Raw genomic sequence first — 16,807 nt, forward strand, 5'->3', positions numbered from 1 at the left:
GTTTGAAACACCGAAGTCGATGACAATTTGATACTGTGCTATACTGACCTGGTTAAATCCAATAATTACCGAGGATGAGTCCATGGGTCATTTCGCTAGGGAATTCACGTAGGTATAGAGTAAAACCAACTAAATGAAAAAGACCTTCGAAAATGCCCCTGTCTATACAAGATTGAGAACAGGATAGAATTTTGACACGGCCGCCAATTGGCTGGCTAATTATGAATTTCAAAAGTATTTTTTTCTGACAAGTAACTATTCCTAGATAACCAAGATATGAAATTGGAAATTCATATTGAGATTCAGTTTAAGATATCAATTTTGATTAGGAGTAGGTAAAAACATTAGAATATCAGGGGATTTTTTAGTGCAAACTGCGCCTAATTTCAAAATGGTTACCCTGATTGGAGACCCAAACTTGTTTTTCTATCTAGTGTTATATGAAAACTTAGATGTATAGTGATATTTACAATAATGGTAAAATAGTGTTATATGAAAACTTAGACTGTAATTATAGAACACAGAAGCTAACTCATATTCAGTTGTTTTAATAATACTGTACAAAACTTTAACAAACGTTAACACTGTGATCGATGTAAAATTATTTAGTTGGTTGTTTTCTATAACAGCATTGACCGGGTGGGGTGTACATGTGTTGCTTGGTGTCTTCGGCGGCATGCTGCAGTGATATAGCACTATAAAAAGGACAACAGTTCCACTATACAAGAAGACACAACATGAATATACCGCTCACACTATACACACGCAACACACCGCATACATATAAGGCCATCCTTACATGAGCCTGGCTGTTAATAGCACGTTAATTAATCAAACAAATAACATTGATTATATAAACAAATACAAATGTTACTCATTTTTGTTAGATTTGGACTTTGATCTAATATAAATTTACATAGCGTATTTTGCAATAGTATAATGACTCAATCATAGAAAAATTCTTGTAATATAAAGATACAATTTGTTCAGTAAGTGGTTCTAGTGCTCAATGTAAATGCCAACCAAATGTATAAAATAAAGCGGTTTTATACATATGTAGATGTTTCCCTACAACTGACTGTTGTATATTATATTTATCAAACTCTCTTTAGTTAATTTTCAAATTTTGAAATGGTACCAACTTTAGCTGTAACAGAGTTTTATAAACATGATAAATAACAGTCACGCGTTGGGGAACTTTTTTATCCCATATTTTTAACACTATCACTATACCGCAGTGATCATACTTACAGTGTACCACCATACACTGCGTTATAAAAATATCTTTCCGCCATAAAATATAGTGCCTAAATAGAGAGACAATATTCTGTTGTTTACTCTGAATAAAAATTACTTGTACTAAAAGTAATATAGTAAATACAATGTAATTTTAAAGAAAATGCGCCACAAAAAGAAGTCCTAGGTTTAAAACCGATCAAAATTAAGAGAGATGGGAGTTGACGAATAAGAGTCGCTGTATCGCTGTAGTTGTTTACATACCTATGTGTGTAAACATAACCGATAACGAACTGCTATTGAGTTTATTTCATGATTTTAACATTGTGAAATATGCATATTTATCAAATAAAATTACTTCTTTTCACATATTTTATGTCTGTTTATGCTAATTATTTTCTTTTACAAGCGATTCTAAATTATACACAACTATGACAAACATAGTCGCACGTTTTATACTAAAGTTGCTACACCGATGACGAATGATGTTTTTTCGCTATCAAAATCAGTAAGAGACGATTCTGCTATTTACTTCAAGTACAAAAGTTATTTACTTTACATCCCCATTGAAAAGTTTGAGCTTCTTATTTTACTTTAAGATAAAAATATTAAAAAAAATTATTGCGTCCAGAAAAAATCCATGGCACTTGGCATCTTGCTTGCGCGTGCACCAAGAGCAAAAAAAAATTATATGTACTTTTGTGTTAATTATACAATACAATAATAAACATACGTTTTAAATATGTACGTTATATACACATGAATAAACATACGTTATTGTTCTATTGAATGAAGTACTGCTTGCGCGTGCACCAAGAGCAAAAAAAAAAATATATGTACTTTTGTGTTAAGTATACACATACAAGAATAAACATACGTTATTGTTCAAATAATGAGGATCGTTTATGTTCTGTCGGCGATGGAGCACTTGAATTTAAACTTTCAGATATATCCGGATAGATATGACGGTATCGTCTTTGTTCTCGTTGTGTCCTGCCATACAAATAAAAATACATAAAAATACATTGGCTGATGTGTATTAATTACGTGATATTCCGTTGGACTACTCATACGTGTATGGTATATATACAAAATTCCGTTTAGTCTACTACGCACAAAGGGTAGGTGAGTGGCTAGAAATAGCCGCCCCAACACTTCATGTAAATGTAAGTTGCTAGTTTCGCTTTACGATTCCGAAAAATGCATCAGTAAAAGTGTCCGTAAATCAACTGCATATCATCAATATAAGATAAACTACATAAATCGATAGATACTGTGTATCTTTTTATAGCACACATGCCGTTGTATCATATTACGATATTAACCTCTTTCGGTTTCGATTCTGAAAACTGATACATTACTTTTCTGAAATGCATTTGGTGCAATATAAATACTACCACAATATTATCTAGTGTTTTATTGGGTAATACTCATCCCAAGGAGACAACCAGGTACATAATTATGGCTATGTGGAGTTTTACCGAACAAGAGCAGGAAACCCCATCGAAATTAAGACCATCAGAGATATGTTTTAGTCAGAAAGAGGTGTATCATCGTTTCCGACGGCGGTCAGGTCACGGGCACCGGACCATCGGGGATACATTAGACGATATAGTGGAGGGTAGATTACATGTAACGAGCCTCCCGACGATAAATGTAAAAGAAGAAGAGGATGAGGTCACTGGCGTCGAAGAGGAAAATGACGAGGTTGGAAAGCGGAAGAAGAAAAAGACTCGATGGATCACCGCTGACAACCGCCGTCTTTGGATATTCAGACATTTGGAAAGATTAGGTATGTAAATATAAACTGTTTTACGCCTTATTAAGATGCAAGTACACTTAGGGACTAAAACTTTAAGAGATGTAGGATAGCGAGAGTACTCCAAGAAAACCATCGACCTACGGACAGTGCCTGATAACTACCCCATGTGTGTAAATTTGTTGTTTAATTTTTGTGGTAGATGACTGAATGTATTTACAAGATCTAAGGTGGATAATATATAAAAAGTAGACCAAATTAAGATATAAAAAAATCTTTGATGAAGTTATCTCCGAGCAATTTAAAAACATTTTAGACCAACATTGATAACAAATTACATTATAATATGTTTACTCTTTCAGGCAGATGTAATGAAGTGTCCTATATCAAGGTCGGTTACATCGATGAGATGAAGCGATCGTCCGAAAATCGCGGTGCCTCGGTCGAAATAAAGCATGGAGCGCGTCCAGGTGGATATTGGCACGAAGCCCCGGATGTAACATATATTGACCCAATGAATGTGAAATTCACAAATAATTTTATCCAAATGACATTTACAGCGGGAGGTCATTTTGGGGTCAATGTACAAACACTTGTGGAGAAACTAGAAAGCGGAGAGCTGGAATTCAAAGTAATACCCTCCATTGTCGTTTGGGATGATGGTACAAGCCTACGTGTGATCGACGGAAATCGACGTTTGTGGGCATTTCAACAGGCTGAACAGAGCAAAATCGCGGCAATTGTAATTAAGGATAGACAATTCCTCAATAATACAATACAAAGAATGATTGGTCAATTCCTGATAGATTTAAATTCTGGGTATAATAGAGACGAAATAACGACTGAATTATAATTATATATTTATTTTAATCACAGCTTTCATTAGAGAAACAATGAACTTAATTTGGAAAGGTTTATTACTTTCTACTTTCTACAGATATAAAGAATAAAATTCTGATTGGAAAACGTCCGGAATGTATGGACATTTCATCACATAAAAACAAATACCTTAATGTTGAGAGACGGAAGCTGACATTTTTTGTTGTTGATTTTGTTGTTGTTTTTACCACAGTCATAGATTTATTTTTCAATACATATTGCATCAGTATCATATAAATGTACCGCGGTATTTGCCACACCGGTGGAAAATGAATATGCACGATATAATGATATTTTGTAAACTGCATGATTGAGGTATTGAATTTGTTTTCGATATCTTACATTATTTATTGTGATTGTTATTCATATAATGTATTTATTTATTTTACATGTCTATGGTATCACTTGCCAATATTATGTTAAGTTTTAACTGATAATTTCATGTGTTTTCGTTTACCAAGCATTCAGAACGCTTGCTTTGGATTATGATTTCAACAAAATAGAATATATTTATAAGCCTCTCTGTGATAAAATTAAAAATTATGTAAATTTAACTTGACTCTTTATTTATTACAAGTACTGTAAACCACTTTCTTTTGTGTATACAATATTTTGCATCTGCTTTATTTTCAATATATTCATATATATATATTAATTACGTGTCAAGGACTCACTAACAATCGCGAATTCAGATACTGTATATATATTTTATATTATTATTCGGAAAACGCGATCCAGCTATTTTGCGAAATGATGCAAAAAAAAAATTGTATCTCACAAAAATTAAACAGTCTGTAGTATTAACAGGATGTTACTTAATTTGATATGCATTCGTATGTTTGATATCAAATAACACGTTCAATGATGAGACAAAGAGATGGGTATTTTGATCTTATCCACTATCTTAACATTATGCAAATTAACAAGGGTCAATTGTTCAAGTCATGAACAGAATCATGAATAACTAAGGTGGTATAGTTCTCAAGCCGGTGGAACTTTTCAGTGAAAAAAATAGTTGGTAGGCAATGTTTTTTTCAAACACTTATCTCCTTTCAGATAATATAGAATTACAATGTACTTTACATCAATGCCATAAATATGTTTACTTTTTAAACTTGAAACATAGTTAGATTATTACATTATGTATTAATAAATGCAATGTTGAATTATATTAAATAATCAAAAACATAATTTAAAATAATTTTAAAATGTTTATTTTAACACGTTTAAGGTATACACGTGAAGATAATAAATATTTATAAATGTCTATCTCCACCTCGGTTGCAAACCAGGCATATCTTGATTTCAAAAGTGAAACAAGAAAAACATACCTGTTCTGGGAAGGTATACAATATTTATCTTAAAATAAAGAAACGCACACGAATAGAATCTGCCTACTTTAATCTTATTTTGAAGTCATAGCTTTGTCCCTATGTATATCGATATCAGTGTTGAGTGGGTGTATATGTTTTGATATCGGTATTCTTAACATAACAATGGCCTGTTTGGCAATGAATTATGATCGCTGAAACCCAATACTTAGGGTACGATTGTTAGATGTGAATGTCAATCCCACACTAGTAGGTGTTTCGAAGTGAAGCCAAATGACATCTTGATTTAGACTAACAATGATCATAATCAGTCAACCATGAATTGTGTTACGAATGTGTCTTCACAAGAACATATATAAATATATATATATAATAGGTTTAAAATTCGCGAGATACATTGTCTATTTCCCTACTTTATATCTATTTTAATGTATTGACATATATATTAATGTTGACAAATGATCGTAATCAATGAAAACCTTCGATTCAATTTCGCTGACGGTTTATGATTTCTTTCGGACAAACTAAACGGAATGTTTACGATAAAAAAATCTGTAATTTACTGTATTTTCCTAAAGCCTATTTCGGTCAACAAAAAAAGGTTATTAACTTGTTAGAAACTCTGTTCATAAAGATATAACCCTTTTACAGAAAAAGAAACAACAACTGGAAGTTTTTCATTTAAAAAAATAAGGTCTCAGTAACAATCTTGCATTCTCGAATTTCGTTAAATTAAGTATTTCATTATCACAAACTCACGGCGAAAGGACTGAAGAATGAGTTCGTTATGTAAAATTTGTTATATGTTGAAATATTATATATGTATATAACAATCGGGGATGAATATTTATTTCGTTGTTCATTAGAATGTGGTTACAACGGATTTGTTATATTCTAGTTTTACTGTATGTGATTAGCCTATACCTTGGTAATCCCTTGCTTTTATATTTAGCATAGACACCGCACATTCAATGTAATCACCAAAGACACCGCACATTCAATGTAATCACCAAAGACACCGCACATTCAATGTAATCACCAACCAAAGTGTTTTGCGTTAAACAATCGCGTACTCAGAGTATATACATTGATTGAATAGAGTTTATGGATCTGTAACATTCACACTTACTGGTAGTTATATGTGACGTAACACCAAAAGCGAAACTTAGTCAGTATTCCAAGAATGATATAGAATTATATGTTATATATACAAACACACAGACACAAACTACCTGTTAAAAGACTAGGAGGTATACTGTCTACACACCCTGTTCGTAACCCAATACGAAATACAATGAATATCCGTCCTAGCGAAATACGCTTTTCACAAGATTCGATAAGTGACGTATTTGACAAAAGATGTGGACATGCTTATACCAAGCTCACGGACACGTTGGAAGCTCTGATGACCGGATCGTGTAAAGTCTCAAACATACCGAAAATTACTGTCGTCAAGAAGAATGGGTTGTGGTTCACCCAGGACAACCGACGACTTTGGGTTTTCCAAAAACTAGAGGAGAAGGGAAAATGTAATGCAATTGCCGTGAATATAGGCTCCAGCATCCCGGGTGAAAAGTTCACCACAAAAAACGATGGAGCATCGGTCTATGTGCGTACAGGCAGCAGACGACGCTTAAGCTGGTCAGATTATTCGGATGATTCTGATAGAAATTATGACAGCGAATTTGACGATGACGACTATTTCTGAACATTTTTCGAAGTGAGATGAAGTAACTGAAGACGAGTGTATACGAGTATTCGATCAACGGATTGTATATAAACAGTTAGTGTTAGTGTTCTGATAACTGTGATAACGTCGAAGAGGAATAGTCTGTCTCTAATTGAGGAGGTAAAAAATTGACGCCATCATTGTATCCGCCAAGGATAAGTCCGCTTTGATTAACATAAAATATACCACCGACCGTTTATCAGGTATTGTGTATATTGTTTTAGGTTGTCAATGATTAATAATTGTGACCAATTGCTTGCATGATATCATAGAAATAACTCAGAGTCATCTTGAACAGTAAAAGTAAATTTAGATTTTTTTTTCAAACGAGTTGATTGAGGGTTTGCTTATATGGAGACCAAACCAACATTTTTGATGCCATTTAGATATATTCTGAAAACCTGATATAAAAACAAATGATCGCTGAATGATATCCCACGGGGAACCAAGCTAGTCTCCCACAGCACTATGAAAATTACAAATTTCATACTCTGTGTAATAATATTTATTTTCTTAGATACAGTGACATTCAAGTCCAGATTCCGCTTTGTAAAATGTTTTATGAAGATTTATTTATGTGTATATTTATTATATATCTGTGTAGTTCATACTTATTCATATTACATTAAAATTGACTTCATAAAAATTGTTCTCTTGTCGATGTTTATTTCACGTTGTCACGGATTGATTTGATGAACAATAGGCGGATTATGTGATAATCAAAATACTTTTGATATAAATTTGTGATACATCCTTTTTTTCCTCCACTTCAGTTCTAGATATTTTATCTTACCTAATAAACGTTTTTGTACCAACCATGCTTATTTAATATGGGAGTGTTATCAATATAATAACAACGTCATGGAAGAAAGGATAATGAAATATGCAGGTTAAGAACTAATTAATAAACTCTATATAATAGCAGTTTGTCATCTTCTTTGAAGAAACACATTCAGATACACTTATATATTTCTTTGATTTCCTTGTATTATCACTAAATTAACGCAACTTAGTATGTGGAATTGAATTCAGTACAGTTTTTTATACATTTGGCACATGTTTATGTACTAAATATAAATATATGAATAACTTTGCTCGTTGACGATCCACGAGAAATATGAATATTTTCTAAATTGAAAATTAAAGCAAATTTAAAATAAAGTTACCAGGATTTAATTAAGAAGGTTTTACTTATACATTGATTGTATGGATTAAAGAATGATAAGTAAAATACGTGTCCAATTTTCACAGTTAGCCTAGATGACATACACGTCCAGTACACTTCAGATTACGGAAAACGAAACATGGATAGTGTACCTGTTCCAAGAAGTTTCATGATATCTCATTATTTATCTGCACCGGTACAAATCCATATCAGTCAATGACGCAATACTTAAATATAAATGGCAATACCGGAAGTTGTATATGTGTATACTATTTGCTTTGATAAGTACATAATCAATATAAACTGCAGTAAGTACATACAGTTACTACCGAGTGAAATTAATTTTTGCCAGGACTCGATTGGAAATACATTCAATGTCAATAGCCAGCATTCTGGTAGAAATATCGGCGAAACGTTGGATGACCTGTTGATCGGAAAATGTCGTATATCGGATATACCGACTATAACTGTTGTAGAAAATGGCGGTATTTGGTACACTCTAGACAATAGAAGGCTGTGGATATTCAAAAAACTTCAAGAGCTTGGACGATGTGATTTTATCGAGGTTAGAAAAGGTTGTCGAATCCCTTTATATAAATTCACGGCTAGACACAGTCGGAAGCCATTCGATGTACGCGGAGATCCAGGAGGTGTTATCTGGAAACGCATGGCAAACGAAAACAAACGCAAAGGAACTCCTAAAACATTCCAAAAAAATGATAGTTTGATAAATTCTTCTGAAATTGATAAGATACAAGCATCACCATGTGGAAAATTAAAAACTAACTTAGGGATGCCAATAATTATGAGAAATCCCAAAACCTCATGGTCATACAATTGTAACGATCAGTGTCATCAGTTCGCACGAGACGATGATTGGCATCAAGATGACGACGTGGAAGATTACGCACAAGACGATGATTGGCACCAAACTGACGACGAAGAAGAGTACGCACAAGACGATGATTGGCAACAAGATGACGATGAGGAAGAGTACGCACAACACGATGACTGGCACCAAGATGACGACGTGGAAGAGTATGCACAACACGATGACTGGTACCAAGATGACGACGTGGAAGAGTACGCACAACACGATGACTGGTACCAAGATGACGACGTGGAAGAGTACGCACAACACGATGACTGGCACCAAGATGACGACGTGGAAGAGTATGCACAACACGATGACTGGCACCAAGATGACGACGTGGAAGAGTATGCACAACACGATGACTGGCACCAAGATGACGACGTGGAAGAGTACGCACAACACGATGACTGGTACCAAGATGACGACGTGGAAGAGTACGCACAACACGATTATTGGCACCAAGATGACGACGTGGAAGAGTACGCACAACACGATGATTGGCACCAAGATGACTACGTGAAAGAGCACCAAGATGACGACGTGGAAGAGTACGCACAACACGATTACTGGCACCAAGATGACGACGTGGAAGAGTACGCACAACACGATGACTGGCACCAAGATGACGACGTGGAAGAGTACGCACAACACGATGATCGGCACCAAGATGACGACGTGGAAGAGTACGCACAAGACGATGACTGGTACCAAGATGACGACGAGGAAGAGGACGCACAAGACGATTACTGGTACCAAGATGACGACGAAGAAGAGGACGCACAAGACGATTACTGGTACCAAGATGACGACGAGGAAGAGGACGCACAAGACGATTACTGGTACCAAGATGACGACGAGGAAGAGGACGCACAAGACGATTATTGGCACCAAGATGACTACGGGGAAGAGTACGGACAAGACGATGACTGGTACCAAGATGACGATGAGGAAGAGGACGCACAAGAAATTTATTGGCACAAAGATGACGACCAGGAAGAGAACTCACAAGACGATTACTGGTACCAAGACGAGAACCAAATGAGGAAGAGGACGCACAAGAATTATTGGCACAGTGACGACCAAGACTCACAAGACGATTATGACCAAGATAGAGGAGAGGACGCACAAGACGATTACTGGTACCAAGATGATGACGAGGAAGACGATACATGCATTTTACTTTAGAACGTTACCAATCACGTGTTGATGCTTTAATTTTAAAGTGAAATATGTTTTAAATAACGTTGACCAAAATGTAAATGTAAATGAAATCTTAAATGTTATTTTACTAAGTAACTAATCAAAGGTTGATACGTGAGGATCATATTTTCTTTCAATCTCTACATAAGCTGTTAACGAGCTAGGTTTTCATTCAAAAGTGAAACTTGATTAGCCTACTTGTTCTTGGAAGGTATATATTGATTTTAGAATAAAGATACACACAATAGATTTGTCCCCATGTATATCGATATCAGTGGTGAGGGGGTTTATATGTTTTGATATTGGTATTCTTAACGTAACAATGGCCTGTTTATACACAGATACAGGTTTTATTCTGACTTAAGAAAATTATAAATATTTCCTCTGCTGTCAGGTCGATTGTAAATGTTACAAGCAATAGTACATAACCACTTTATATATCAAATTGTTGGGAATATAACTAACACGAGTTTTGGTTATTCTTCATGTTCTTTGTAGATAGCTGCACTGTTGGACAGAAATCAGACATTGGATAATTATAAATTAGTTATGAGTTCACATTGTTAATTGCATACGGTATTTGTTTTAAATTATTAATATGATAAATTCTGTAAGAGTTCAATTCCAGTTACGGGTCTGTATGAGAGACTTTGATGGATTCCTTGTGGTTATTGACAAGAGGTTGGTGCTTCCAAAGGCGGCCAAGGCTATGTTCAAGTGATCTGGCTGTTTGGCAGTGCATTCCTATCTACAATGGATTATATATTAGATCTAATGGCGGAAATCCATTAGTTAGAGTATGATTATCAACTGTTACTAGCTGTTGTTTAAAAGGGAAGTCAGAAAGCTACGTTATAACGTCTTTGAGGTATAGCCAGGAAACGAAAAGAAACAGTATTTTGTGTTTTGACTAAGTTTTCATGGAAACAGAATTCAAGTATCAAACATGGACGGACACTAGATGTTGTTTCAAAGTGTTTTCAACATGACACATTGACCTAGACAAGCAGTGACCATTTTCAGTCAACCACGAATGGTGTTACAAATGTGTCCTCGCCTTTTCTGAGCTTATACATTTTCACAAGAACAAAATAAATGAAAAACATTGTGACATTCGCTAAATTTTATATATGCTTTAATGTCTTAACATATACAGTGTCATAAGAAACAAAGTCGCTTTAACTAAATTTTGTTGTCAGTTTATGATTTCTTTCAAAAAAATTCATGGAATGCTTACAATTGAAAAACAATCTGTTTTTTACCTGAAAACGGATTATTTTTGCGAGAAACACAGCTTCCCGATTTCGCCGAACATCGCTATGGTCACGAAAAATTGATTCGCGAAACATTAAGAAATATATGAAATGACCATAAATTAAGAATCATTATCAATATCCATCTCGCGAATAAAACCGACGCGCGAAAATAAGTGGCTGCACGGTTGTTTATACCTATTTTAGATGTATACGATTCTTATCTTTATCGATGACTCTTAATAATACGTTATCAGCAGAAGAAAACGGTAAAACTAGTAAGGTACCTATTTTCCTATGCAATGCGTGCTCAACGTTTCCGTCACGCTTGAGTGGCTATGTCATGAAAACGTGAATCTACAATTATTTGCCAATATTATATGTCATATCAATAGCTGTGATCATCTAAAGACTAGCAAAAATTCTGATATGATCTACCGATAAATTCCCTCGTACGTTTACTAACTAGTTCACGCAAAAAAATAAAATAATATATGCATGTACAGCCTCAAAAAGTAATTTCCACAATACATCCGTGTTGACCCAACAGACTCGTTAAAGAGATCGATTATAATTATATTAACATTTTTTATTCGAAGTATCAATTGATTTAATTATCTAATGACTTACCCGGAACTAAAAGAAATAATTGAACACATAACAAGTGATTATCAAGAGTCAAGAGTCAAGAATTTTAAATTAGAGAGTACATGATGAACATAATAACATTAGCACTGTAGTGCTATTCTTGCGACAAACATATGTAAAAATATCACAGTACAAACAGGTAATAAATATATATATATATATATATAGACAGACAACAATTTAACTATACCAAGCATGCAATAGATACATGATATTTAGTTGGAAACAGCTATCACAGTTTAGCAGAAATAAGAAAATTTAATTTAAAGGTAATAACTTAATAATCACACTTGTATGTCACACAAATGTTACACAAAATAGGTTAAGATACTGAAGTGTAATGTACATAAATGCTAATATAGCTAAGTGTAAAAATTTACAGGATATACACTAACATAGTGTATATAGAAATTGAAGTCATAGGTAGAAAACAATAAGCTAAAATAAGGTTTATAAAAGTAATGATCTTTGAAAAGGTTTTAAATATCACAGGTTGTATGGTATAATTTCAAGCAGGTAGATTCCAAAGGGGAAACTACTCATCCTATATGGTGTGTACAGATGGTACAGGAAGAGATCTGTGTATCCCAGGTGTGAAGCAGTCTGCGAAACGAATTGTAGTTTTCAGCTAGCCGACATTCATTTGGCAGACTGTTCCACACCTGAGAAGCAGCGAAACGAAAAGATCTCTTACCATAAGAGGAGGTGTTCACCCTTGGAATCTTTGCCAGATTGTCTTGTCTAAGATTATAAAAAAGTTCTTTCTTCTCAACAAGATTTTGTAAAATATGAGGAGAAATATCATTTAAAATTTTAAAAACCTCAGAGGCCATATCTTTCATACGCTTTACATGAAAAAAATCAAGTTTGCGCCTCCTTAATACTTATCGAAGACTGGGGAAACATAGTCATTGTCAATAAAACGAAGTGCTCTCTCCTGGACTTTTTTCATTTTCTTAGTATTTGTCAATGTACAAAAGTGCCAGGCAAGTGGACAATAGTTAAAATTTAAAGTATAAAAGACTTAAAAATGGTAATTTTCCCCTTCTTTGTAAGATTATCGCATAGTAAATACATAGTAAATGTGATCACGTGACCACATTTCATTTACCCGATTGGACGAGTTACGCAATATAGGTCCGATTGTTGAATGTTATAGCTGCAGTTTGATTTTAAATATAACAATGACACCTTTAAATTATTTTTAAATTATGTTTTTTTTTTTTTTTTTTTTTTTTTCAATTTGATAATGTATCAATAATGTCCATTTCGAATAAAAATTGAGATAACCGAGGCGGAACGACTACCGGTACTGTAGTATAATATCGTTGTCAGGGTAGTGATGCGGTCCGAAGTGGAGCGATCCACCATATTTGATTTTCAACTGGGGAAAATAACTGTGAAATAGCCTGTTGATCAAATAGTATGACTGTTGAGCTGCTGAATGTTTGTAATGTATGTATCGGTGTACATACGCGATATAGACTAAATTCTTCATAGTCACGACTTCTATTTTATTGTAAAAGTTTTTGCATGGTGTGTGACTGACGTAACTATGGATTCCTCGAACATTCCTGAGGAAAGCCCTTAGTTGTAGCCTCGACCAGCGATTCTTTTTGTTGATTATTGTCGTTACAATGCTTGAACACATATTCTGTTTTGATGTCAAATACATTTTAATTGGATCTAATAACAACTCTTTAGTATTATTTTGAATCCGACAACGAGGAAACTTTGCACTTCATACAGTAGGCCAACCGAGTAGGCTAATGACGAGCATGATATTGTCTGTGCCGCCTAAGGATCAGTCTTGAGACAAATAGAAGACCGAAATCGTTTTTTAGTTTATTATTAATTCAAAGCAAATCTGTCATCTGTGAAAAGGTAAAATGTAAATTAAGTAATTAAAGTTTATTTACATATCATATGACGCAAAATCTTACCGAAGCGTGAACTGGTAGTCTGATCCTACTCTGGATTTGTATTCTTACTTCGTTGCGTTTACTCTAATTTGAACGCAACTCCCCTCCCGTTGACTATATAGGGGCATACGTAAATATAATAAATTAGTAGTTCCATCCATTGATTTAAAACATTACTCTCATACACATTTATAAGCTTACACTCTCAAACAATATAGACACATACATACACACCCATTTTCATACAATCGTACACACTTACACAAAGGACATGTGCACGTGACAACAACAAACATACAAGGAGTTGAATTCAGAAGGTTTTACTTACACATTGATTGTATGGATTAAAGAATGACAAGTAAAACGCATATCGATGTTGACAGTTCGTTTAAATGAAATAAACTGTACCGAAAGCGAAACTACAGGTAGATTTTATGTTCCAGGAAGCTACACGATGTCTGCATTATAAAGTTATGTCTTGTTTATTTTCTCCAATAATATGTACATTCGGGAGAGGTACTGTTTATCAAAGCCAATGTTCATTTATTTTTCTCTCTTTGACAACAAATGGGGAACGGATATAGACATCAATAAAATATCATATTGTCTCGAAATGAATGACGTCACGAGACGGTATATACTGCTGCACTGTGAACTGTGACCTTTATGTGATAGCTATATCATTCAATGACATAAGGTTTTAAAACAGCTGGTAATTCCTGAAGTTACATGTAGTATATGCACATTCTGAAAAGCATTGGTTAGGGAATTAACAAAATGGGCGGAAGTACATTTATGAAGCTAACGCCGAGTGAAATATGTTATTGTCAGATTTCGATCTCTAAAGGTGTCTACGTGAAGATCATAAATCTTTTCTCAATCTCTACCTGTGCTGTAAACGAACAATGTTTTTCATTCAAAAGCTAACTACATTAGAATACTTGGAAGGTATATATTTATTTTAGAATAAAGAAACACACACAATATGTCTATTTTTGACGTCATAGACTTGTCCCAAGGTATATCGATATCAGTGTTGAGTGGGTGTATATGTTTTGATATCGGTATCTTTAACATAACAATGGTCTGTTAGGCAATGCATTATTATCTACAATGGATTATCTGTGGGATATGATCGCGGAAATCCAAGAGTTAGAGTACACTACGCTATATGGTATTGCAAAGGGAAGTCAGAAAGTTTCAAGGAGCGGCGTTGAAAGGTTTTGAGGTGTAGCACGGAAACGAATAGAAACCGTAATTTTGTGTTTTAGACTACGTTTTCATGGCAATAGAATACAAGTATCAAACATGGACGGTCCCCGATAGTAAAGGGCACATCTAGGACGGTCGGAAGAACGGAAGCCGGGACCACGATTTTTAATATATTCCGCATACGTGTTCTGCATGGGAAAATAAGACCACTTTCTTGGGGTCCAACATGGCCCATATCAATACAGGTTGATCTTTGTATAAAGATCATTTGGGTAAAAAGGCCATATTTTCTTTGTTCCTCGGTGGCAATGTTAGATTAGTTATGTGATAATCATGCGTTTGAAACTTATTAGGATGGCCCACATTCTCCAATAAAAGTAATTAAAGTCCGAAATTCTATGAAATTGACATCTTTACCACGTTCTGTTCTTTCTAGTTTTTATTGATTGTTTTCGTTTGAAAGGTTTGTCAATGATTGTTAAGTTTAATTCAACAAATATAAAATAAATTGACCTACTTATATATTGATGGTATCGATTAGACAATGTTAAATAAAAAACATGCCGGGTGTTTACAGTTCGTTTGGATGCCATACACTGTATGGAAAACGAATCTACACGTAGCAAAAAGAAGTTACATGATGTCTGCTTTGCAAATTCTTCTAGGTGTATTTCTTGTTTAGACGGAGTGTTCTTTCAAATAACATAATTATGTACCTTCGGGAGAGGTACAGGTTTATCAAAGGTAATGTTAAATACCCACTACCTTTGCGAAACAAAAATTAAACGTTTCTTACAAAAACAATAATAATATATGAAAATGTATATCAATGACCTAAGAGGGTGCTATAACACCAAACAAATGCAAGATTCCCTGCGTAAACTATGTTAAGAGTAAAGATTCATTTCGCTCTTTTGCCGTCTGAAGCAGTGATAATCAAACTACGCGAGTAATTAGGACAACGGCGAGAAACATAAAACGACCCGCGTTATGTAAGTTACCATTTGATTTATTTAAATTAAATTGTTAATAAGGCAATGGTAAGTGTAGTATTAAAGTTAAGTTAATTTTGTGACTCTATAAAATTATAAGGATAAATTATTCTGGAATGCATTGGTTAGTTGATTAACAAAATGAGCAGAAGTGAATACATGATGCAAACACTGAGCGAAATAGAATATTGTCATATTTCGATCGGAAATACATTAAATAAGAAAAGCAACCATGCTGGTAAAAAAATCGGTGAAATATTGGATGACTTGCTGCTCGGAAAATGTCGTATATATTCCGGTTATAACAGTTGTAGAAAAAGGCGATATTTGGTACACTGTCGACAACAGAAGACTGTGGATATTCTAAAAACTTCAAAGCATGGACAAAGCGATAGTATAATGGTTAAAAAGGCCGTCGAATTCCTCCTGTTAACTTTACGGTAAACAAAAGTAAGAAACTTTTCCATATCCGCGGTGGTGGTGACACAGGTGGAGACATCTGGCAGCTTTGAGAGCACAGCCACAAGTATGTATGGCAATGTACCTGAACATAAATTAGGATAGCTAATATCAGTAGGATTCAATATAAGAAATATATCAACAATTC

General features: G+C 34.3%; 1 protein-coding gene across 1 annotated transcript; it reads left to right on the forward strand.

Annotated features, from left to right (window-relative positions):
- The first annotated feature begins 2,369 nt into the window (after positions 1-2,369).
- LOC138323878 (uncharacterized) lies at positions 2,370-5,065 on the forward strand. The gene is made up of 2 exons (XM_069268788.1): positions 2,370-3,028; positions 3,358-5,065. The coding sequence occupies exons 1-2, from the start codon at positions 2,698-2,700 to the stop codon at positions 3,846-3,848; spliced, it is 822 nt and encodes a 273-aa protein (XP_069124889.1). The 5' UTR covers positions 2,370-2,697; the 3' UTR covers positions 3,849-5,065.
- Positions 5,066-16,807: the final 11,742 nt, after the last annotated feature.

This window comes from Argopecten irradians, chromosome 5, assembly GCF_041381155.1.
Source record: "Argopecten irradians isolate NY chromosome 5, Ai_NY, whole genome shotgun sequence".
NCBI classification, from domain to species: Eukaryota; Metazoa; Mollusca; class Bivalvia; order Pectinida; family Pectinidae; genus Argopecten; species Argopecten irradians.